The following is a 25,453-nucleotide window of genomic DNA, read 5'->3' as shown; positions in this document are numbered from 1 at the left end:
AACATCTTCTGTCACAAACACAAAATTGTTTATATATATAGAATTTATTAATTATTAATTATCACTCTGGCACTAGCGTCTCTGATATGATAAGTTACACGGGGCACGAAAACTATTAGCATCTATTAGCAGCAACTAAATGTTTTTTGGTGACCAGACTTTGATAAATTTTAAATTAAATGGATAAATTAGCATAAACCAACACACTAGAAAATCAGTTTTATATAAGCTAAATGTTATTTAACTTTTATACATAAAATTACAAATAAAAGCTGACTAATAAAGTTAATTTATTGAACAGAAAAGTTTCACATTAATCCATCAATGAGCCAACTAGGACAACCAGCACTAGATGGTCTCACACTATCCAGCAGAATTTAAACGTAACATGTGCATTTCCAGCATTCTGATTGGTCGATCAGAGCTTGGGGCCGTAGTATTTGTGCCCCACAGCTGTCTGCTGAGAGCGTACTGGGCATGCTCAGTGTGATTTCAGATGTTCATTATTTAAACAAACGTTGGTGGGCCAGCCCCAATATCAAGGCGCCTGTAGAGGATTTAGCTACTAAGCTTGTCAGTTTTCTGGCAGATTTAGATATATAGAGACAAATGTTTATAACAGAACTTTATTGGTGAGGGAATCTGTCTTTTTTACTCTATTACTTTATAAAGAACGATCCTGTCCGACTGATTATTGTGAACATAGAGCTCCACAGACACATCTGGTGAGGCCCACTGGCTCCAGATGTAGAGACGCCACAGCTCTGTGGTCAAAAGCCTTGTTCAGGACAGAAAAGGTAAAGATTTAAGCCTTGAATGTTTCGATTTTAGGCTTTCATGTGTTTCCTCGGGAATTGACTCGAGATGTGGGTGGAAAGACTTGGGACGTGCGAAACGGCGATTTCATTCCAAGGTTTTACCGGAAATTACAGATTTGTTTCCAGAATAATTTCGTGTGACAAAAAAACCCCTCTTTGTTTTAAAAGTTAGACTCGTTTTGCGCGGTTTTATTTAGCTTAAACCTGTAGACAACACTAAACATGATAAATCTTCCTCTCTGGGATCAGGAGGTCCATTTTGCATAAATAAGAGACTTTAAAGTTTTTCTCTTAGTGATCATTTCCCATCAGAGGCTCATGAAAAGGTTTTTTTGTTCTTGCTTCGCCAACAGCGGCCATTTATCTGACCTTTGACCCTAACACGGCCAACTCAGAGCTCCGCTTGGCTGACGACAACAGAAAGGCGACCCGTGATTGGCTGAGCCATGGGTGTGCGGAGCACCCGGAGCGCTTCGAGCAATGCCCCCAGCTGCTGTGCAGAGAGGGGCTGCTGGACTCCGCCTACTGGGAGGTGCTGTGGAGCGGCGGCGCCGACATCGGCGTCACCTACAACAACATCTGCAGAGACGGCGAGGCGGCCAGCTGCCTGCTGGGACTCAACGAGCAGTCCTGGACCCTGGAGTGCTCCGCCAGCGCCTACACTGCGTGCCACAACAACAGGAGGTTCCAGGCCTCCTCCCCCCAACCCTTCACCAACAGGGTGGGGGTCTACCTCAACTGCCCCGCCGGAAGGCTCTCCTTCTTCTGCGTGTCCCGGGACTCCATGGTCCACCTGCACACCTTCAGCTGCGCCTTCACAGAGCCGCTGTACCCGGCGTTCTGGGTGTGGGCCCGCGACGGCTCGGTGTCGCTGTGCCAGGTGGAGATGGACTGGGAGCGGCTGCTGCAGTGAGACCCCCGACGGGGGGTCGCTGCACCCTGACGCTCAGCCGCCCGCCGCTGAGCGTCACCCGTGGCACGTCTTTCTTTTCCTGACGGACCACACGCGTACGAGCCGAGGAAGTGTTGTTTTTTAAAAGTTTAAAAGCGATTATTTAATATGAGGTAAATAATAAAAGGATAATTTATGGATTCTGTGGTGTTTACGTGGTTATCCTCCCCCCGCGGAGGGAAATCTGTATAAAGACGTGTCTGTGTGCCGTTTTCTAACCTGGAGCTGGCTCTCCTGACTGCCCCGCACCTCCTGCAGCTCTTTTTCCAGCTGCTCCAGGCGAGCTGCACGCATCTGCAACACATAGGCAAGGCAAGGCAAGTTTATTTCTACAGCACATTTCAGCACAGAGACAATGCAAAGTGCTTTATGTGATTAAAATATAGGAAAATAAAACAGAATAAAAACAAGCAGGAATAAAATGTAGATACAAAATAGAACATGGGAGAATAGAGACTAAAAGAAAACATTAAAAACAGTCGGACTACAAAGTTGAACTAATGATGTTTCAGTAAAACAGTTTAACTAGAACAGTCGAAGGCAATCCTAAACAAATGTGTTTTTCATCTTGGTTTAAAGGAACTTTTACAGTTTTCTGGGAGTTTGTTCCAGATCAGTGGATCATAGGAACTAAATGCTGCTTCTCCATGTCTGGTTCTGGTTCTGGTTCTGGTTCTGCAGAGCAGGCTGGAGCCAGTAGACCTGAGTGGTCTGGAGGGTTGATGCCCTGATAACAAGTCTGTGATGTATTTAGGTGCTAATTCAGGGATTTATAGACTAACAGAAGGATTTTAAAGTCTATTCTCTGAGATCCAGGGAGCCATGGAATGACTTCAGAACCGGGTCCATGTTCTCTACGTTCTTAGTATTAGTGAGGACTTCAGAACCGGGTCCATGTTCTCTACATTCTTAGTCTTAGTGAGGACTTTAGAACCGGGTCCATGTTCTCTACGTTCTTAGTCTTAGTGAGGACTTCAGAACCGGGTCCATGTTCTCTACGTTCTTAGTCTTATTGGAAGGACTTTAGAACCGGGTCCATGTTCTCTACGTTCTTAGTCTTAGTGCGGACTTCAGAACCGGGTCCATGTTCTCTACGTTCTTAGTCTTAGTGGAAGGACTTCAGAACCGGGTCCATGTTCTCTACATTCTTAGTCTTAGTGAGGACTTTAGAACCGGGTCCATGTTCTCTACGTTCTTAGTCTTAGTGAGGACTTCAGAACCGGGTCCATGTTCTCTACGTTCTTAGTATTAGTGAGGACTTCAGAACCGGGTCCATGTTCTCTACATTCTTAGTCTTAGTGAGGACTTCAGAACCGGGTCCATGTTCTATACGTTCTTAGTCTTAGTGAGGACTTCAGAACCGGGTCCATGTTCTCTACGTTCTTAGTCTTAGAGAGGACTTCAGAACCGGGTCCATGTTCTCTGCGTTCTTATTCTTAGTGGAAGGACTTTAGAACCGGGTCCATGTTCTCTACGTTCTTAGTCTTAGTGAGGACTTCAGAACCGGGTCCATGTTCTCTACATTCTTAGTCTTAGTGAGGACTTCAGAACCGGGTCCATGTTCTATACGTTCTTAGTCTTAGTGATGACTTCAGAACTGGGTCCATGTTCTCTACGTTCTTAGTCTTAGTGATGACTTCAGAACTGGGTCCATGTTCTCTACGTTCTTAGTCTTGGTGATGACTTCAGAACTGGGTCCATGTTCTCTACGTTCTTAGTCTTAGTGATGACTTCAGAACCGGGTCCATGTTCTCTACGTTCTTAGTATTAGTGAGGACTTCAGAACCGGGTCCATGTTCTCTACATTCTTAGTCTTAGTGAGGACTTCAGAACCGGGTCCATGTTCTATACGTTCTTAGTCTTGGTGATGACTTCAGAACTGGGTCCATGTTCTCTACGTTCTTAGTCTTAGTGATGACTTCAGAACCGGGTCCATGTTCTCTACGTTCTTAGTCTTAGTGAGGACTTCAGAACCGGTCCATGTTCTCTACGTTCTTAGTCTTAGTGAGGACTTCAGAACTGGGTCCATGTTCTCTACGTTCTTAGTCTTAGTGATGACTTCAGAACCGGGTCCATGTTCTCTACGTTCTTAGTATTAGTGAGGACTTCAGAACCGGGTCCATGTTCTCTACATTCTTAGTCTTAGTGAGGACTTCAGAACCGGGTCCATGTTCTATACGTTCTTAGTCTTAGTGAGGACTTCAGAACTGGGTCCATGTTCTCTACGTTCTTAGTCTTAGTGATGACTTCAGAACCGGGTCCATGTTCTCTACGTTCTTAGTATTAGTGAGGACTTCAGAACCGGGTCCATGTTCTCTACGTTCTTAGTCTTAGTGATGACTTCAGAACCGGGTCCATGTTCTCTACGTTCTTAGTATTAGTGAGGACTTCAGAACCGGGTCCATGTTCTCTGCGTTCTTATTCTTAGTGGAAGGACTTTAGAACCGGGTCCATGTTCTCTACGTTCTTAGTCTTAGTGAGGACTTCAGAACCGGGTCCATGTTCTCTACATTCTTAGTCTTAGTGAGGACTTCAGAACCGGGTCCATGTTCTATACGTTCTTAGTCTTAGTGATGACTTCAGAACTGGGTCCATGTTCTCTACGTTCTTAGTCTTAGTGATGACTTCAGAACTGGGTCCATGTTCTCTACGTTCTTAGTCTTGGTGATGACTTCAGAACTGGGTCCATGTTCTCTACGTTCTTAGTCTTAGTGATGACTTCAGAACCGGGTCCATGTTCTCTACGTTCTTAGTATTAGTGAGGACTTCAGAACCGGGTCCATGTTCTCTACATTCTTAGTCTTAGTGAGGACTTCAGAACCGGGTCCATGTTCTATACGTTCTTAGTCTTGGTGATGACTTCAGAACTGGGTCCATGTTCTCTACGTTCTTAGTCTTAGTGATGACTTCAGAACCGGGTCCATGTTCTCTACGTTCTTAGTCTTAGTGAGGACTTCAGAACCGGTCCATGTTCTCTACGTTCTTAGTCTTAGTGAGGACTTCAGAACTGGGTCCATGTTCTCTACGTTCTTAGTCTTAGTGATGACTTCAGAACCGGGTCCATGTTCTCTACGTTCTTAGTATTAGTGAGGACTTCAGAACCGGGTCCATGTTCTCTACATTCTTAGTCTTAGTGAGGACTTCAGAACCGGGTCCATGTTCTATACGTTCTTAGTCTTAGTGAGGACTTCAGAACTGGGTCCATGTTCTCTACGTTCTTAGTCTTAGTGATGACTTCAGAACCGGGTCCATGTTCTCTACGTTCTTAGTATTAGTGAGGACTTCAGAACCGGGTCCATGTTCTCTACGTTCTTAGTCTTAGTGATGACTTCAGAACCGGGTCCATGTTCTCTACGTTCTTAGTATTAGTGAGGACTTCAGAACCGGGTCCATGTTCTCTACATTCTTAGTCTTAGTGAGGACTTCAGAACCGGGTCCATGTTCTATACGTTCTTAGTCTTAGTGAGGACTTCAGAACCGGGTCCATGTTCTCTACATTCTTAGTCTTAGTGAGGACTTCAGAACCGGGTCCATGTTCTATACGTTCTTAGTCTTAGTGAGGACTTCAGAACCGGGTCCATGTTCTCTACGTTCTTAGTCTTAGTGAGGACTTCAGAACCGGGTCCATGTTCTCTACGTTCTTAGTCTTAGTGGAAGGACTTCAGAACCGGGTCCATGTTCTCTACGTTCTTAGTCTTAGTGAGGACGCGGGCAGCAGCGTTCTGGATCAGCTGTAGCTGTCCATACTTCTTATATACCTTCAGATTTTCCTGTCCACATTGTGTAAATCTGCATCATACATCCAGGGCGTGGCATACGCAGCAGAAGTGGAATTAATTGTTTCCATTTTTAACTCCGCTGCTAAACCTTTCCATCTCTGTCACCTTGGCCAGTTTATTATGCGCAGCCTCACCTGGGTTCTGTGCACCATCTCGTTGCTGGCTAAGTAGCGCTCCGCCATCAAAGACCGGTGGACCTTATCCTCCAGGTTCTGTCGGATCAGATCTAACTGCAGAGAGATCTGCAGCGGCGCACAGAGGTCTCAGGGTTAAGAGAGGACGTGGAGGCAGCGGTGATCAGGGTTTTTTTGTTTTTTTACGCTTCGCTCTCACCTCATCGATGCGCGGCAGCCGGGCCAGCCTGTGACACGTGTGTGAGAGCGCCTCCAGGCGTTCCCGCTCCTCACGGTCGATCTCTCCCAGCAACAGGTTCCTGCGGAGAGTTCAGATCCCACTGTTAACGTAGCGATACACTAACAAGTTGTTTTTAATCGACATTTGAAGCTGAACGGCTCGGCAGCGCCCCCCGCTGACCTCTCCTTGTACAGCTCCTCAAAGTGATGGTCGCCCAGCCGCCCGTCTCCTTCGCTGATCACCGCCGTCTGGGGCGGGGCGCCGTCCAGGAAGTGGTTGGGCAGCATGATGGCGGCCTCCGCGCTGGACGCCATGCTTTGGCGAGACGCCACTCGCAGCGGGCTCCTGGCTCTGTTCACCGCCGCCATGGAGGAGGAGGAGGAGCAGCAGGAGGATGAAGGCAGAGCCAGGTGGTCCTCCAGTTCCACGCCGGCACCCGGGACGCTCCTCATCCCGCCTCCGCCCAGACCCGAGGTCAGAAGCCTCAGGTTGTGAGGCTGGTGTTTGAGTTCGTAGTAGTTGGTGAGGTCCATGTAGAGCTCTGAGGATCAAGGAGAAGAACGAATCACTGTCAGTTCCTGCATGGTGTCTTCATTTGGGGAACTTTTTAGTCAGATAGCTCATTTTTATTCAAAAAATAGGAAAAAAGGAAAACCTGGGAGTTTAAACTTAGACCGACAGGTGCACACTGCAAAAAGGGAACTGAAAGTAAGTACAATTTTCTTGAAATTCATGTATTTTTCCTTGATTTGAGCAGCTAAATAAGACTATCTGCCAATGGAATAAGGTTTTTGCACTTAAAATAGGAACAATTCATCACCATCATCTTATTTAAAGTGCAGGATGTCTAATTATCTTATTTTAGGGGTAAAAATACTCATTTCATTGGCAAATGGTCTTATTTAGCTCCTCAAATTAAGGGAAAATACACTAATTTCAAGAAATTGTTACTTACTTTTAGTGCCCTTTTTGCAGTGCAGAAAAAAAAAACAGGACAAAACATCCGGCAGATGAAGAAGATCCAGACAACACACCATGGGCAACCTCATGGTGTGTTCAATTTTTGTTATGGAAACGGAAAATGCACTGTAGTAATTTAGTAATGGGTTAATTCTAATTTCAAAGCTAAAGATTGCACAACACAGTCATTAATTAAGTTAATTAATGACTGTGTTGAGCAAGCCTCATATTTTCTGACCTTCGACAAATCTCACGATATCATGTTGGGGGGGGGGGGGGGGGTAACGTAAATCAGCAAAGCGGTACACATGTTTGAAAATTTGAGAAGTTTCTGGTTCGGCTCCCGTCTGTCACACAGCAACTGCTATACTGCTGCAACACGTTCGCACAAAAACACATCCCTGCAATTAATTCATCTTCAATATTTGCTCTATAATAATATGGGATGCTGAATTTAACAGCGAACAAGACATCAGGGTTCAGCTGATTAGATTTAGGGCCAAAAGCACCAAGAGGCGCTGGAAGCTTTGCCTTTTGCAAAAGTCTCCAATTATCAGCTCCATCTGCGGTCTTTACTGACACACACACACACACACACATATGTGTATGTGTGTGTATATATATATATATATATATATATATATATATATATATATATATATATATATATATATATATATATATATATATATATATATATATATATTAGATCCTTTTTTTTGCCCTAGATGTAATTTTTGGGTAAATTTATGAAAATCTATCTATAAATATAGGCACAAGCTTTCATTTTAAAACCGGGCACACAGTGTGAAAAAAGAGTCAGAAGATGAAATTAGGCGCAGACTGCGTGAGCTTTGAGAATTAAACGCGAGCAGAAAATCCGATCAAACAGCAAATGGCCTGAAATCAAATCTTTCCATATCTCTAGTCAAAGTTACATCTACACTGCACACATTTAGACACCGATCGGAAGCAACTTGGTGTTAAGCGCTTTAGCCAGGGGCACATCGGCATGTGGCAGGAGTTGAACCCACAACTTTCTAATAATAAAATGACAGTGCTACAAAAAAAAAACATGAATGCAGTTTAGAATGTCAGGATTTCTGTTGTCTCCTTTCCTATTTATAAGTGTTTTCTTAGCTAATGAAGTTGCTCGGTTGTGGATTTGCAGCAAATGACTGATAACAGATTTTTACTTGCAGTATTTTAATTTAGCCGTACCTCACTAGAGCCCTTTAAAGTCTTTTTTTTAAATCAGATATAATGAGAGTTACACAATACAATGTGCACACTTGCTTGCAACTGGTCACTTTGTGCAACATCATCATTTTTTAATGAAAAAACTGATTGCTAAATAAACATCTGACACACTTTTTGGTGTGAAAACATTCAACAAAAACAACGATTTGATGCATCAGAGTAAAACCAGTCTGGAATTAAATGCTTAGTAGTTTTTCAAGCCAACAAACTGGTTCAGGACCTCATGGTCGTTTGAATGTCATTCATGTCGTTCTATGTCCCACAGACTGTCCTCTCTGAGATTTAAGGTGAAATCTGTTCAGTTTTGCTGCTGCTTTTTATTTTATTTAACTACAAACTGGAGTCAGTGGCTGCGTTCACTTCATTTATCTGATTATTTCATTTCACTCATGTCACAGACGGAAAACAGCTTTCTGCTTTTAATCTCTGCTCGGCTTAATTGGGTCCGGGTCCAGATGATTGAATCGGCTCGTTAACTGGAGTCATAACGAGGCCCGGCCAGTTGCAGCCAATCCGTTTAGCTGATTGAGGCAATTCGCTCCTGTGAAAATGAGAAGCGGTCCCGGCGGACCTCTCAGCGCCGGGCGGCGTGTCGGCGCGCGCCAGAGCGAGTTCCTGAGGTGAAAACGATGTTTGCAAGAGCGGAAAATGGAATCAGACCTTTGAGCTGGTGCAGCACGTCGGTTCTCCCGGACGAGGCCAGGTTTCCTGCCTCCTGCTCCAGTTTACTCTGCAGCTGCTTCAGCATCTCCTGCATCCAAGAGACGGAAACCCAGAGGTTAGATATTTACTGATCTAAACAAAGTGTGCCAAACATCCCTGTGTCACGTCTGCCTCATCAGCTCAACTCAAACAGCAGTGAAAACCCGTTTTACACGTCAGACAGCAGCAGGCCTCCTTCCTCCTGCAGCCGGACCCTGAGCAGATGTTACCTGCAGCTGCATGTGGGGCTGCTGTCTCTTTGCTGTCTGCACATCCAGCATCTGATGAAGCTAAAGCTGGATAATCCAGCTGCTCAACAGCTGCGCACGTGGCTCTGCATGTGAGCGAGTGCGGCAGGATTAACGGCTTTTTTCAATGATTGTTTTGGTCCTGAAACTGTTTTTTTGGGGTTTCACACTGAAAATAAACATGTAAAACCTAATCTGTACGTAAGGTAAAGACTGTCATCATTCATGGCAGAGATGCACTGATGAAGGTATGAAGGACTGATCTTCTGAGCTCTATAAAACATACGTAAGCCTCCGCCTTCAGTTAGCATTAATGAAACAAATGGAACCAAGAAAGAAACATTGTGTTCCTTTATGTAAGGGTTAGATTGGAACCCAGCAGAAAATCAAAAGATTTTCCCAATTTAGACGGAAATCTGATTCTTACTGAAGGCAAAAATAAATGCTGGATGACCCAAAAAAAAAAAAATAGACTTCTGGATATTGATGCCTCTAATGAGTAATTTTTCTTTGTGTTTTAGTATTTAATCCTTCAATTACCAGTCAGAGTCGCTCAAAAGAAAATTTGCCCCATTTTACAATCTAAAAACCTGGAGTTGAACCAGCAGCTGCTCGCTCACCTTCATGCCAAACGTCTCCGTCTCCAGCTTGCACAGGTGATGGGAGTTGTCCTCCAGCTCCCTCCTCAGGTGGGAGTTCTCCTTGCGGAGAACCTCCACCTGGAGGGCCAGATGGTCGTAGGAAACCACAGCGTTGGCCATGTTCACCCGCTGCAGCGCCCCCTGCAGGACAAACGACACACACGCTGAACAGATGCTCCTGACAGCCACTGATTGCTACCATTACACGATTCAAACATCACATTTCTTCCAGTTTAAGGCGATTATAACGGAGGAAACCGAGTATATAATTAAAACTAAAATATCTAAAAACCTGATGGTCCACTGTGTAACAGATGTGACGCCTTTCCTGCTTTAGGTCAGTCAGGATTAGCCAAATTATTTCTATTTGCTAAATGCCAGATTCCCTCGTGGTTAGAGCCTCCTGGGAAGGCTGCAAGGTCCCCGGTTCAAATCCCACATACTGCCACTGTGGGTCCCTGAGCAGGACCCTCAGCCAGAGGAAGCTCCCCAGGGGCCAACGGTGGCCGGCCACAGCTCCCTGAGGAGTGGGTTCAACGCAGACGACTCGTACGTGCTTTAAATCCAGAAGTTTACTTACATGTATTTGATATTTTTGGTTTGAATTGTCTTTGAAATTGTTTTTTTTTTTTATACAAAAATGTGTAATAAAATTGAACCGGTGTAACTGGGTTTGTAGACCACCTTGCTCTCAAACGCCACCACAGATCATGACTTTATGACGTCTGCAGAACATAAGAACAAAGCGTTTGGTGGCATGTTGTCCATTTTAAAAAACCCTTATGTCTGCATTTTAACGTGTGCATTAAATATTTCCACATAATCTTTTTTCCCCTCATGATTCCCTGTATTGCATGAAGTGCTGCGGTCTCTCCTGCACCGAGGCGCCTCCACAGCATGATCCATCAGCTCCGTATTTTACAGTTAAGATGCTGTTTTCAGGTTTACATCCTTCGCCCTTTGTCCTCCAAACATAGCGTTGGTCATCAGGGCCAAACACTTCAGATTTTCTGTTATTGCACCACTGGAACTGTGTTTTCTTTTTATTTAATGTTGCTTTTGTGTTAAAGGCGTCTTCCTCTCCCTCAGTGGTCTTTCAGCCCGTGTTCAGGCTCAGGACATTTAGCGAATGGAAATGTTTGGGCAATCCTGACTCATTCAGCGTCAGATGTGAGAAGGAAAGCGTACGTTTCCTGCACACATCCTGAAATAAACACAAAGAAAACGGGCGGCTCCTATAAAAAAAAACAACCATACTAGTCAGCGGACGTGTTTGAGGCTCGCCGGATCCTGCACAGCTCAGCTAGCGTACGTGTGTGTGTGTGTGTGTGTTTCTTTCATCTTCCCCATCAAAGACCTCAGATATATTGATGTTCGCCGTTGCCATGGCAACAAAGCAGCATCCCTGCCTCATTTCTATGGCGACACGTTTCCATCAAGTCTGTGCCAGCGCCTTTCTTGTCTCTCTCTCTCATCTCACACACACACAGAGCTGCAGTCGCTGCAAAGCAGGCGCGATTTAAAGTGGGCAACCTGAAAAGGACAATTGGTGGGACAAGCAACTTCAAAGGAACCCTATTTTAAAATATGTTGATACAATCCATCGACGGCAGCAAAAAACATCCTCGTGCCGTAGCTGCAAAAAAAAAAAAAGAAAAGAGCGGCTGCAGGAGTACAACCTGCATAAAGCGGAGGATGCTCAGCCTTCTTAAGGAGCAGGAGGAGCAGAAAACATGCATCAACAAGCAGGTGGAGAGAAAACAGAAAAAAGGTGGATAAATCTAAAATAAGGAGACTCGAAGGAAAGAAAGTTGAGAGAAAGGAAAGGAGGCGTATTCCGCTGACACTTCCTGCTACTCCCAGAAGTCTATTCACCACCAAACATCTGACCAGAGGCGACCAGATGTCCAAACAGTGGACTGAAAGAGCTTCAGCCTAGGGCTGGATGATAATTCAATAACAATATATATCGACTGATAGACATAAATCGATGATCGAAGAAAAAAAAAAGGGTCAATAAAAAGTTCAACAGTATAACAGTTTTCCTTCCTTTTGCATTCTAGCCCTGTAGGTTAATATTACAGTCGTTACAACCTCCCAACCAATCACAACGCAGACCAAGGAACCAAGCTCCGCCCCCTTCAAAGAGTCAGAGAGCTTACAACAAGAGTTTTGGTAAAAAATTGGTTGAATAAAGGGTTGAGTTTGAATTCAGTGTTTGTGTCTAAAAATAAGTCGCTAAGAAACAGCATAAAATGTCCAGGGCTGCACATGAAATATGTGTTTTGAATTTGTTGATAATTATTGATATGGATTTCTATTTTATCTATAAGGTTTTTTCCTACATCACCCAGCCGTACCCCAGCTTTAAGAGAAAACCCCTCCTGGCCTTCCTCAGAGGAACGCAGCAGCAGACGCTCTGGTTGTAAACTGCAGCTGCTGCTGCTACGCATCTTCAAACGACGCTCCTAAAGCCGCTGATGTGCCGCCATCTTCCCACCCCCTTCACACCGCGCCTCTTGATCGTCTTCTTGGGATGCAGCTGCCATGGTAACCATGCATTCTCATGGGAGGACAGAGAGATGGAGGATGGGAGGATGTAGAGGCGGGGGGAGCAGGGTGGGGAGTGATCGGCGCTCTTTGTTTATGGACGCAAGAAGACTTTAGATGGAGGCTAGAAAACCTCTAAATGACCAAAATACAGATAAATCCCACTGAACGTAATATCTAAAGTTATTATTTATAGAAGAGTCAGAGGGACGGTTTTTAAATCAAATACAAAATTAGTAACATCCAATTTAATTCAATTGAGTTCAATTTTATTTATATAGCGCCAATTCATGAAACATGTCATCTAAAGGCACTTTACAAAGTCAAAATCAATCAGATTATACAGATTGGTCAAAAATGTCCTATATAAGGAAACCAGTTGATTGCTTCAAAGTCCCAACAAGCAGCATTCTCTCCTGGAGAAGCGTAGAGCCACAGGGAGAGTCATCTGCATTGTACATGGCTTTGCAGCAATCCCTCATACTGAGCATGCATGAAGCGACAGTGGAGAGGAAAACTCCCCTTTAACAGGGAGGAGAACCTCCAGCAGAACCAGAACCAGGCTCAGTGTGAACACTCATCTGCCTCCACCCACTGGGACTTAGAGAAGACAGAGCAGAGACACAGAAAGCACAGAAGCTCACATTGACCCAGGAGTACTTTCTATGTTAGATGGTAATAGAGGATGATCTGCCTCCCCTGATGATGTCACAGCTAACAGAACACCTGACCAGGTGTTTACAAACAACAAATAATTAATGCAGCGCAGAAACCTAGAAAATGATACCATCTAATCTCTGAGTCTGGGTTCACTGGACTTCCTGAGTCTCAGAGCGCTGCACTGTGCAGCTTTGCCTTTTTCAGCTCAGGGAGTCGTGTGAACGGCTCCTTTGACCATCTAAACCAGAAACCTGATTTAAAGGGGCATCCCTGCTGTTGCTGCATCGTGGTTTTACAGCAATGCTGGCTGGTTAGAAACGGACCTAAACTAAACCCTGACAGGAGCGAAGCGGTCCAGGGGCTGCAGCTGCTCTCCTTCAGGTCAACGGTCCCAGAAAGCAGAACTCTGCTCTGATTGGACGGAGGATTCACAATCATGCATAATGCATCTATACATGTATTATCTTATCCAGCTGTACAGGACGCTATCCTTGTCCTCTGCATTTAACCCATCCCTCTGGGAGTAGTAGTATACTGTGCAGCTCTAAAATGCACCTATGTTACAGAAAATAACATTCAATTAAAGCAAAATTCAATTAAAAATAAGCATGGCTGTTTTGCTTTGCCAGAAATCATTATGTGAATGTGAAACGTTTTAATGTCACAAGACATTAACTTAATAATGTTACAATATTTAAATTAGCTTAATTACAAAAACGGCTCCAGTTTATTGAAATAGAGCCGATTTACAACAACTTGTCATCTCAACGTACTTAAACAGAAAATAAAAAAAAACAATTCAACTAGACAGATTCAGAATTAATTCCAATGGTTGTGGAATAAATTAACCAAATTCAGATTATCATTATAAAAAAAAAAAAACTACTCCTGGATGAGCATGCACACGGCGTGGACAGTCGTTGCTAGAACCTTCATTCAAACTTTAAAATGTTTACACATCCTTCAGCTGTCTGCAACCACTTCAGCTTTTTATAACATTCTTCCAATCCTTCAACTGGACTTTATTTCGAAGTTTAAAGAAAAGCTTTCTCCATTCAAATGTCTGGAGTAGTGTGGATTCCAAGCTTTATATTATTTCCCAAAAAGGCCTTATTATGGCTTAGATAACATGCAGATTAAACCGAAACTGGTTCACCCCTTTATAAGTCGTTAGGGTCGTCGTTGGCCTGTTTTACAGAAGTGATGTTTTGATCACCTGTATAGAGGTGAGGATTGAGGTGATAACTGGAAGGAATCAACCCTGTTGCTGTGTTAAAAGTTTTTGACCCTAACGACTCCTCATTGCTAATGGGTGGACTTGTTTGGGTTCAATTTGCATGTTATCTAAGCCATAACAACGCCTTTTTGGGCATTAATATAAAGCTTGGAACTCCACACTACTCCAGACATTAGAATTGAGAAAACGTTCTGGATGGGAAGAGAAACGTCTTCATACTTCGGAAAAACTCCAGTTCTTTTGTTTTTTAACTTTTTTTGGCATGATCATGACCTGGATGACTGAGAATCTTCATCAGCATTCAGCTTTCATTGGTTCTTCTTTGATTTTTATGTGTTGTTCAGCTACTTTTTCTCTTCTTCAGGGATCTTCTGGAGAATCCTTCACATTCTTCAGTAACTTTGTGCTTTTTCACAGCTTACTGCTTCTGCCTACTTTCAACTAGAAACTTCATTCAAACCTTAAAATGTTCGCACATGCCTCCAGCTATCTTTAACTACTTCAGCTTTTTCAGAAACCTTTGGGGCTTTTCCCTCATGTTGTTCTGCTTCTAATCCTTCAGCTGTTGTCCTTTCGTGTTCACATCGGTTCTTCTTTGATTTTAATGTGTTTTTCAGCTAGTTTTTCTCTTCTTCAGGGATATTCTGCTAAAATCATTCTGCAGAAGAGCATTCTCGCTGCTGTTTCCCAGGAACAGCTTTTCTAGTTTTATTTAGTTGTTTATATCTTGTTTAATTTTTTTGTTATTATTATATTCACCATGTAGTGAATATAAAACCTTTTAAGGGCAAAGAACCTTGTGCTGCTTTGTCCTCACAGCATCACAACAGACCAAACGCTCTCAAAGCTTCACAGAAAAGCACAAAGTCCTTTGTAATAGAACTGTACTGTGTACTTTTAGCCCATTTGTCTCCTCAGAAATATATTTTATATCAGTATATGTCCATAAAGAATGATCTGGAGTCACATTCAGCAACTATTCCTCTATATCTGTTGGATACGGCCTCCTTTAGCTGTCCTGAATAGACGGCCTTCTTAAATCTTTCCTGCCTTTCATCATCTCTTTATCCTGTTGAAGGTTTGAACTTTGCATCCTGCCTCCCTCCAGCATGTGTCGGCGTTCCTTCACAACTTTAAGTTTTTGACATGTAGTCAATTAAACTCATACGCTTTGGAAAAATAACTCCTTCTGACTGCCAAAACGTCTTCAATTTAGCGTGATCCGTGGAGGAATGAGGCAAAACCAAATCAAGTCAAACATCTTATTTAACATGCCCTCAGCAATCGTTTCAGACGGACACGTCCAGGTTTTAGTTTGGCGCTGGGAGCAGGATTCTGGCCTCAGATTGTATCTTGGGGTGACCATCAGAGACGCAGCAGGAGGAGCAGATGGAGGAATCTTCTGGTGCCGCTCGCTGAGCATCCGCCCAGTCTCCACAGCAACGACCCACTTCCTGTCTGCAGCAACAAAAAGCCCGGTTCTGACCGAGGCGGTCGTCCTCAGCGGCGAGGGGAGCAAACATGGAAACAGATGGGAATGGAAACGATTGAGCGGACGCTGCCGCGTCAGTGAGCGGTCATGCAGAAACGCGAGCCGCCCCGCTTTGCCAGCCTGTCACATTAAAGCGAGCCGTTCCTTTTTATCCGACCGAGCACAGACCTTAAAGCTGCAGCAGCGGCCCAAACAGCCAGAGGGACAATTTTTAAAGGTCAGAGGTGACGCTCAGTTTGACGGTTATGCAACACTTCTCCGCTTCCCAACATTTTCAGAGCTCAGAGAGAAGAAACGGGGATTTTCTGACGCTCGCTGTGTGATGAACGTCTGGTCATTTCCTGAACCAGGTCTAGGATAACGGGATTTTTCTCACCTTCCTCCCAACCATTACCTTTTGTCTTTAAGGCGTCTCTCGGCTCAGAGTCCTTCTCACATCAACTGATGCTACAGCTTCTCCCAGAGCTCTCAAGAGGCCACTTTTTCCTCTGTGTCTCAAACGGCAACATAATCATATCATACAGCCATAAAACTTATAATAAGTGTGAAACAAATCAATCGTGATCTTCCATTCCACATTTTTTATAGCATTTAAATAACTTTTGAGAACCAAAAAGCGTATGCACCCACATCTCTCTTAGAAACAGGAAAATCCCGACCATATATGGACAACGGCATGTCTGGTGGATTTGTTGTTTTTAATTAAAAAAAACTAAACAGGAATTTGTCAAATCAATAAGGGATGCTTTCAGGTAACACAGAAAAAGAATGGAGCCAAACCCTTAGCTACAAAAATCATCATGAGGGGAAAGATGGCTGAGCTCAGGCAGGGACGACTGATTTCTCCTTTGGAGACACGTTTTGTCCAAGGATTATAAAATAACTAAAATCTTGGGTCTCAGGGAAGGCTCCACCCAAAACAGAGGGAGGCGCACCCAACACTGTTAACACTATAACTATACTCACTAGCTAAGGTAAGGAGTAAGCAGCCAGATCACCGAGGCAAACACAGTTGCGTCGGGTATGAAAATGATTGCTTCTACAGCCAATCTGAACCCTGCAGAATGGCTTAAACCAAAATAAGCTCCATAAAAATAATCCTGTGTGTTTAGCCATGGAAGCTAATTTCAGCTTTGACTGTTAAACCATCAGCAGCAAATCATGGGCTGCTTATGTGGAGAAAAGTGAGACTTGCATAGACACTGCATGGGTTGCTAATAACAGCAGTAGTCTATACCAGGCGTGCCCAAAAGAGGGGGTCATGAGATGATTTGATGTTGATGTGATAAAAAGATTTAGCGTTACTTATTTGTGATCTATCACATTACACGATGCTACAGGTTCCTCATTTTAAAACAAGAGGATGGCATCAGTTCTTATAAAATATTCTCTTAATTTTATGACTTCATTCTAATGAGTTCCAAGGAAAAACATAAAGAAAAACTAATCAGAACCAGAGCACAAATTACAACATATGTTCTGAATGCCAGAGCTTTTGTGTTTAGAACCCTTTTTTTCCACAACAGTGGCAAATTGCAGAAAGATTGTCTTAACAAGCGCTTTCAAATCCCTCGACACAGCGCTGGTTTGATAGGTCTCCACACAAATGCCGTCAGACAGCATTCTCCTGACCATCTGCTGCTCAATGGACACATCGCCAGGATTGCGCTTTTAGCTTCCAAGCATAAACATCCCTGCTTTGAAACTAGTTTCAAAGAAATCACATCAGCAGTCTCATCGTGATTCACTCCACCCACACCAAGCAGCAGCCTCTAACCACCCAGGACAGTGACAGATAAAGCTTGCTAAAACTAAAAAATTAAACAGAATGACCCCCAAGACATTTAGGAAAATATTCGGTGTATGAACATCTTGCAAGGTTGCTTGTTTTCCCTTAATAAATTAAATTATCATTTAAAAATTAATTCTAGTATTTTCTCGGCTTCTCTTTATCTGATATTTCAATTTATTTGATGACTGGAAATGGTTTAAATGGCACAAAAAATCTTGACTGTATAGTTTTGATAACAGATCAACTGGAATATTTGTACTTGACTTCTCTCTCTATAACTAGATTTAATTGACTCTTAAAAAAGTTCTGTAAACAACATGTTGGTAATTGATGCTCTATCTATGAACTGAACTGAACTGAAAGGTCCTGGTAAATCATTTCTCTTTCATCCCCATCGCTGGTCTGCATGTGGTCCAAATGATGAGCACTGGGTTCTGCAATGGTTCTCCTCTCATTCCGAACTCTTTCAGGAGATTTTACACAAATGTTTCATGAAGGTAGGAATACATTCCGGCCCTTTAAGGTCAAAATCCTAACTGAGCCCTGGTGACTTTCATGGACATCTGATAAAACTTTTTATATCTGAATTAGCAGCTAGCCTAAAGGTTCTGCAGGGGAATGGTCTGTGACATGAACAGATATCCCTGCTAGATAACCTGTAAAAAGAAGCTCCTGAACAGAAATTCTCCAAATGAGCATCTATTATCAGCCTGACGCTTCCAGGCTGTCATTTTGTAGCTGTTTCTGATCAGTTTCAGCTGCTTTGGGCCCTTAAGGTGCCCCCCCGCCCTCAGTAATCCCCCCGTTCGGATCGGCTCTAACAATAAAGCAGCAGGGAGCCCCTGTCGACGCACCCTTCACTTTCTCCTGCCTGCTGTCGATCAGCTCCGCTGTCACTGAGAATCTGTTTCCTGATATTTGTGAAGAAAACAGGCCACGCCCTCCATCTCCGTCTGCAGCCTGCATCGCCGTCCGCTTCGGCAAACAAAGCTTCAGCTTCTGCACAACCTGCTTAAATCCAAGCGGCCCTTGCCTTTGAGCTGTAGAATTTTACCCAAGGAGTCGTGCACAGAACATATGCTGGACTTTAAATTCCCTTCTTTCTATGAAAATCCATCAGTTTCTTTCCTCATCAATGAATATGAGAGACTAGCGCTGACAGACAGCTGCCAAGCAGTGAAATGTTATAAAAACAAACTGTTTAGCCCAAACCTTCAGTAAAGGGTAAGTTTTAATGACATGAAGACAAAAACTCTTACAACCAGAGAGGGAAAAAGAGAGCTTGTCACACCTTCAGAGCTAAAAGCTGCATCTTTTGTTGGCAAAAGCAAGAAAAACTACAAACCTACACCTAAGAAAACATGCTCACCCACCTAGTGCTTAAATTACTCACATTTGTAGCAATAAATCACAAAATATGCTGTCGACTGACTGTGTTATATTTTTTTATACTTTTTTCTTTAAGCTGTTTGTACCGTTTCTGGCTCCGCTGGTTTCTACGGCAGACTAATTCACACCAACAGAAACAACTGCTGCCATTAGGACCTTTTGATCGTTGCAGAAATGGAAATCAGGGATGCACGTCATCATTTTTGGTAAATAGAAACATTTTTATTGTGTAAACGGCGCTCTGTAGGGCTGGTCTGAGCGGTTTGTGTGCAGGATGTGTGGGATCTGCAGAGATGCTAGCGGCCCTTTTGCTGACCCTTGACCTGAGCAGGTCCTGGATGGAGGAAAGGTCGCCGCTGATGATCCTCTCTGCAGGCCTGGGTTTATGTCACTACACCGTTTAACTGACTTTAAAACTGTTTTTTTGTGGTTAAACGCCAATCTGGAGACATGCACAGCAATTTATCAAAAGCTACAAATGTTATAATGTTAAGTATTATATTTAAAAGCTTGTCCCCATGCAACTAAACAACGAAGAAAGAAACAAAGAATAAGATGATGGCTGGTGATCAACCTGCTGTGGACTTGATATTTCTGCTTTTATGGATCAAAAATAGGGGAAAAAATTGTAAATCATAATTAAAACCTAAATTAATTTTGGCCTTTATGAAAACAGTCAAGCCGACCAGATTTAGATGATCCTCATTCAGCTACAATCCTGGGATTAGACCTCTTCTGCATTTATTAATTTCAGTTTTATCAACGCAACATTGGTTTTGTGTTGCACAAGTTATGGAGAAAATGTTAAATCATAAATCACTGTAGGATAAAGATGGAGTCCACACACAGAGCTAAACCATAAGAGAAAAACACAACAAGCAAAGGAAAGCAGCAGCAAACAAAAGGCCCGTTGGACCTCTCCATCCAAACGGCATCAGATCAGCACCATGTTTCTGAAACAATGAGACAGCAGCAGCGCAGACTGCGCACCATCCTCAGCCCAGCAGAATCTCTGAATATTCATCAGCAGAACGAACCAGTGAACCCAACAGAACCAGAACCGCCTGGTACAGACTGCTGCAGAGGCTGGAGATGAGCAACCAGCCGGAAACAAAAAAAAAAACAAAAAAACAGGATTCAGTGTTGCCCTCAGCTCAATGTGACCTGAAGGTGGAGGAGGAGGAGGAGGAGGAGGAGGAGGAAGAGGCCCAACAGAACCCCAACAGAACCAGGACAATCTGCAAACGGATTTTTATTTCGCTGCTCCTGTTTTCACCTCATTTTAGCTGCTGCTGCTTATTTTTTTCCTCTGACGACATCAATGATTCATGAGCTCCTCCATCCCTCCTCCATCATCCCTCCATCATCCCTCCAGCCCGCATGAAGGAGAAATCCAGGTCGAACCGCGCATCTCTGAAAACCCCGCAGTCTAATTAACAAAAAACACAGGATCCAACATGCGATTCAATAAATAAAATATTAATTAAAAAAACGAAACCTGCCGCGCATTACATGCAAGAATCAAACGTTTTATTCCATTCAGTTCATGTCTGTCTGACCTGCCTCGTTCGATCGCCATTAGGGAGGAGAACCGAACCGAACCGAACCGAGCCAAAAGGATCGATTCCGGACCAAAAACGCGCAGAAACAATGAGATGTGTGGGAGAAAACGAGGAGCGGTCGGTCCTTACCTCATGACTCCGAGAAGAGCTGGAGATCAATGACGAAGAGGAGGAGAGAAGAGATGAGAGGGGAGAAGAAGAGGAGGGAGGGGGGGGGTGAATTTATCTAATCTGCTGCTCACTATAAAAAACCCGGCTGGATTTATTTTAAAATTATGTCTAAATATAACACAAAAGCGAAAGAAATGTAGTTGAATATAAAACGTCTGATTATTTCTCTTGAAAACGTTAAAAATAGGCGGCTGAATGTTCCTGTTCATAGCGCCGCCACCAGGGGGCGCTGGCGTTCTGTGTGTAATTCGCAGCTAATTACGCCACCTGGTGGCGGAGATAGTGTGCCACACCTACAAATGTCCACTCATAAAACAACGTTTAGCTCATAGTGAGAACTATTTGTTGCAGCAAATGGTTGATTTTGCTAAAATTTAAATTTTTTTCTTCTGATTTTAAAATTTCTTGTAACTGTATTTGTATCTTTTATTGATGCGTTTTATTCTCACTAATAATACTGTTTTCATACCGTTATGGTTTTGTTTTAATGCAGCTTGGGACTAGGACAGTGTGATAGTTTAATTTAGTTTCACAACAACAATAAAAGTCTTCTTGAATAGTGGAAAAATAAAAAGGTTAGAAATATTGTTACATTGAAGATACTGGTGAAAAATGTCTTCTTCACTATTCATATCTATTTTATGCAATCAGGAGAAAATTGGTTAAAAGAATTTAAATATTTTATTTCCTTTTGATACAGTGCCATCAATATAATATACACGTTTTTGAATCGATAACTAGTTTATTTTTTATTTAGCTATTTTACACAAACCTATTATTAAAATGTACATCCCTTTGAACAAACTCTATGTTTACGTACTGAATTAACGGAATCTACATGCATGAAAAGTGTTAGACGACACAATGATTGTAGCATACAGTGAACAGAGACTTATTCAACAAATAAACAAACACTGAAACGTTTTAAAAAGCGCTTGAGAAAAAGAAAGTAGAGCTTGTGCACCTTTTGTCCTGCACACATTTCCCTTCCACTCAACTTTACAGTCATAAGTTTATTTACTTATCAATGATCACTATGTCCGGTTGGTTGGCCATTACCATTTTGTTTGTATCTGGAAGTCCTGCAGGATCTTGGCTCTGTGCGCATCGAGGTTTACTTCAGCAGCAACAATCCACGCGACATGTGGAGAGGCATCAGAACCATCACGGTACCAGCGCAGTGACCAGCAGCAGAACAACGACCCGGCTCTCCCTGACACCTTAAACAGCGTCTTTGCCTCGACTCTCCAAGCTGCAGCCTGAACATCTTCCCCAGCCAGAGGAGAACCATCAGCCTCTCCTCCTGCAGCTCCACCAAGTGACCTCTTCCCTGAAGAAGGTCAACACCAACCAGGCTGCAGGTCCAGACATGCTGTCAGCCTGGACGCTTAAATCGTGTGCTGACCACCTAGCAGGGGTCTTTCTGGACATCTTCAGCCTCTCCCTGCTGCTCTCCATGGTTCCTACCTGTCTGAAATCCTCCATTATCGTGCCTGTCCCCAAGAAACCAACCATCTCCTGCCTCAATGACTATCGTCCCATCGCTCTGACCCCCGTCATCGTGAAGTGCTTCCAGAGGATCCTCCTGAAGTCCATCAAGGACGCCATCCCTGCTGGACAGCCTGCTGGACAGCTCTGACTCACCTGCAGCAGCCCAGCACCTGTTAGGATGCTCTGCATGGACTTCAGCTCAGCATTCAGCACCGTGGTACCAGACATGTTGGCTCTGAAGCTCCACAACATGGATTCTCCACCCCTCTCTGCTCCTGGATCAGTGACTTCCTCACCAACAGACCCAGGTGGTGAGGACAGGGAACATCTGCTCCACTGATCCTTAACACAGGAACACCACAGGGTTGTGTCCTCAGTCCTGCTCTCTTTACGCTTTTCACCCCACAAACAGTGGTGAAGTTTGTGGACGCCACCACTGGGTCTCATCTCCAACAATGATGAGTCCCACTACAGGGATGATGTCAGCAATCTCACACAGTGGAGCTCCAGGAACAACCTGATCCTGAACACCAGTGAGACCAGGGAGGTAATAAATAGACTACAGGAGGTCCAGGAGGACTGAACACCTCCTCTCTACATACAGGGGGAGGAGGTGGAGCACGTGGACAGCATCAGGTTCCTGGACATTCACATCTCCTCCGACCTCTCCTGGAACGTGAACACCTCCCACCTGGTGAAGAAGGCCCAACAACAGCTCTTCTTCCTCAGGAACCTGAAACGGACTCTCCACTAAGCTGCTTAAATACTTTTACAGAGCTACAATAGAAAGTGTTTTATGTCTCAGCATAACTGTGTGGTGTGGGAGCTGCACTGGGCTGGAGAAGAGAGACTTAACTCGGGTGGTGAGGACAGCGCAGGGGATTGTGGGATGCCGTCTGCAGGATCTGGACTCGGTTTATGTGGCATGAGTCCAAAGAAGGTCCGGACCCATCTCCACTGCCCCCCCCCCCCCCCCCCCCCCCACACACACACACACTCGGGCAATGAGCTGTTTGCCCCTCTTCCATCAGGTTAACACAAAGCATCCAAGCTTTGCTAAGATTTAACACCAACTTAATAACTCTGTATACACGACAGTGGACTTTTTCTGGCTTCATCAAAGTTTCTTCTAACAAAGTTTCTTGAAACAACGTACCGTACTGTTTTTAAAATGCCACGACGTAAAAAGCAGAAAGACATTCAGATTTATTTGCTGCCCTTATTTTTTGTAATGCTCTGTCATTTCCAGCGGAGGGTGACAAATGATTGCATTTCTTTATCAAACCTCCAGATCATTCATTTGAACAACAATCAAGATTATATATTTGGATTTTACAACTGTTGCATTTTTAATTTTGATACAAAATACGCTTTGAAACTAAAAATAATTTTAAAAAATTCATTGGCAACGCAAACTAGGTGATGAAATTAGGGAAAATATGGCTGTATGATGTGGCAAATCCAACTTTATTTATAAAGCATATTAAAGCAGTAAGCACTGGTGGAAGTGCTGGAGAAAGGGGCATAAAATAAAGAATAAAACCTTGTTAAAATAATCAAAAGTAGACCATGCAAAATGAGTGAGAAGAAAATGCATTATAAAAAGGAAGAAAACAAAAATAAAATGAACAATTTGTACCTGGTCAAAGGCCAAAGTGGAGCCACCACAAACCACGACCCCTGCTAAATACGCCTTTCCCTGTCCCTAACCCTAACGTCAGTGGCCGTGCTGCACGTATGTGTTTTGCAGTCTCCACCGCTGCAATTACCTGTTAATTAATGTAAAATTAGCAGCGGCAAAGCGGTCCATAAGGTGGGAGCTGCCCAATCTCCCCTGAGCTTCAGCCGTGTCCTCGTTACCTCCAGCAACAGCCGCTCAGGAGGTCTGAAGGGCCGAGGAGGCAGACGCCGTAGCTCAGAGAGCCGGGGAGGGAAAGGGCTATTTACAGACGTACAAACAGAGAAAAGAGTTTTAAAATGAGCTCTAAGGTGGACAGGCAACTGGTGCAGAGAGATTAAAATAGGAGTAATGTGTCCTCTCTCTCCTCTGTTGGGCCCCCACTTCCTGCTCAGGACATCAGCTCCACTAACAGCGTCTTAATACAGATTTGGTAGAATGTGGGAGACGGGGGCCAAGTTTAACAGGCTGAGCTTAAAAGCAATCAGGGATAATTGGTTAATAACTGCAAGTATTCTGATAAGAGCCCGAAAGTCCGATCACATCACACCCATTCTCCACTCAACTTCACTGGCTTCCTGTTTCTGCAAGGATTGAATACACGGTCTTAATTCTCACCCACCAGTGCAACCTAATCCCGCAGCTCAAAACACTCAAACCACCTCCTCCTGAGAGGTATTTGTGTACAAACAGTAAGAAGAGATCAAACTCGGAGCTTCAGATCATAACTATGGTAACACAACAGTCAAGCAAGGAACGTCATTATTTGCACTTTTAAATGTAAACGCCAGCGGCCCTCAGACTGGGGTCCCCGGACCACCGGGGGTCCGTGAACCACGGGTTGGGGGTCCGTGAAACACATGTTGTCAGACCTGAGGAGGTTGAGCTAAGTGACACAACGGACAAATATTTAATTAAACTTCATCAAGTAAGGTAAAAGCCAAATCAGCTAAAATTAGGAAGTATAACAACTGTTACATGGAGTTTGGCTTTGTCGAGAATGAGGTTCTAATCTCTAATATTAGATGTATTTATATATATTTTTAAAAACATGCATGATTCATAATAGTATTTTTAAACAGTACAAAAGGCTGTTTAAAAATACTACTGAATTTAATAAAATTGTATTTATATAGCGCCAATTCATGAAACATGTCATCTCAAGGCACTTTTCAAATTAAAATTCAATCAGATTATACAGATTAGATCAGATTACACAGATTGGGTCAGATTACACATATTAGATCAGATACTATCAGCATCAGGAATCTAAAGGGGTCCTTGGAAATTTTTTTTACCACTGCTATGGGGTCCCTGGCCACAAAAAGTTTGAGAACCACTCAACTAGACAATTCCTTCAAATCTTAAACTAAACAATTTAAAATGATTCAATTTTATTTTAATTTCTCATTCTCAGTGAACAAATGCTATAATTTTAGATCTGTGGTCTGTTTTAAGATTCGCAGGAGGCCCTGATGCTTTGCCGGGACCCCAGTTTGCTTACGCCTTGGGCCGGCTCTGGTAACAGTATTCTAAAGTCAAATAATTGGACTGTCTGAGGTTTGCCTAACGCTCGGCCCAAACCGGGTCATCAACGGGTCGATGGGCCCTGAAGCAGCAGCACATCTTTAGCAGAGCGGCAGAAAGAGAAAAGCAATCAAGGTGCAGCAGTGGCCTAGTCAAAGCTCAGACCTCAATCTGACTGAAATGCTGTAGT

General features: G+C 43.5%; 1 protein-coding gene across 1 annotated transcript in view; it reads right to left on the bottom strand.

Annotated features, from left to right (window-relative positions):
- apc2 (APC regulator of WNT signaling pathway 2) overlaps nt 1–20,594 on the bottom strand; it is a 45,268-nt gene extending 24,674 nt beyond the window's left edge. The window contains exons 1-7 of the mRNA XM_036140800.1: nt 20,526–20,594; nt 9,694–9,855; nt 8,784–8,874; nt 6,084–6,444; nt 5,883–5,982; nt 5,684–5,791; nt 1,990–2,064 (exon numbers count right to left, since the gene is read on the bottom strand). Coding sequence (XP_035996693.1) covers nt 1,990–2,064; nt 5,684–5,791; nt 5,883–5,982; nt 6,084–6,444; nt 8,784–8,874; nt 9,694–9,834 — 876 coding nt within the window. The 5' untranslated portion in view covers nt 9,835–9,855; nt 20,526–20,594. The remainder of the gene's footprint in view (nt 1–1,989; nt 2,065–5,683; nt 5,792–5,882; nt 5,983–6,083; nt 6,445–8,783; nt 8,875–9,693; nt 9,856–20,525) is intronic.
- Nucleotides 20,595–25,453: the final 4,859 nt, after the last annotated feature.

Source organism: Fundulus heteroclitus, chromosome 9 (assembly GCF_011125445.2).
Source record: "Fundulus heteroclitus isolate FHET01 chromosome 9, MU-UCD_Fhet_4.1, whole genome shotgun sequence".
NCBI lineage: Eukaryota > Metazoa > Chordata > Actinopteri > Cyprinodontiformes > Fundulidae > Fundulus > Fundulus heteroclitus.
Note: the sequence above shows the minus strand (reverse complement) of the source record. Positions and strands in the feature narration are given on the sequence as shown.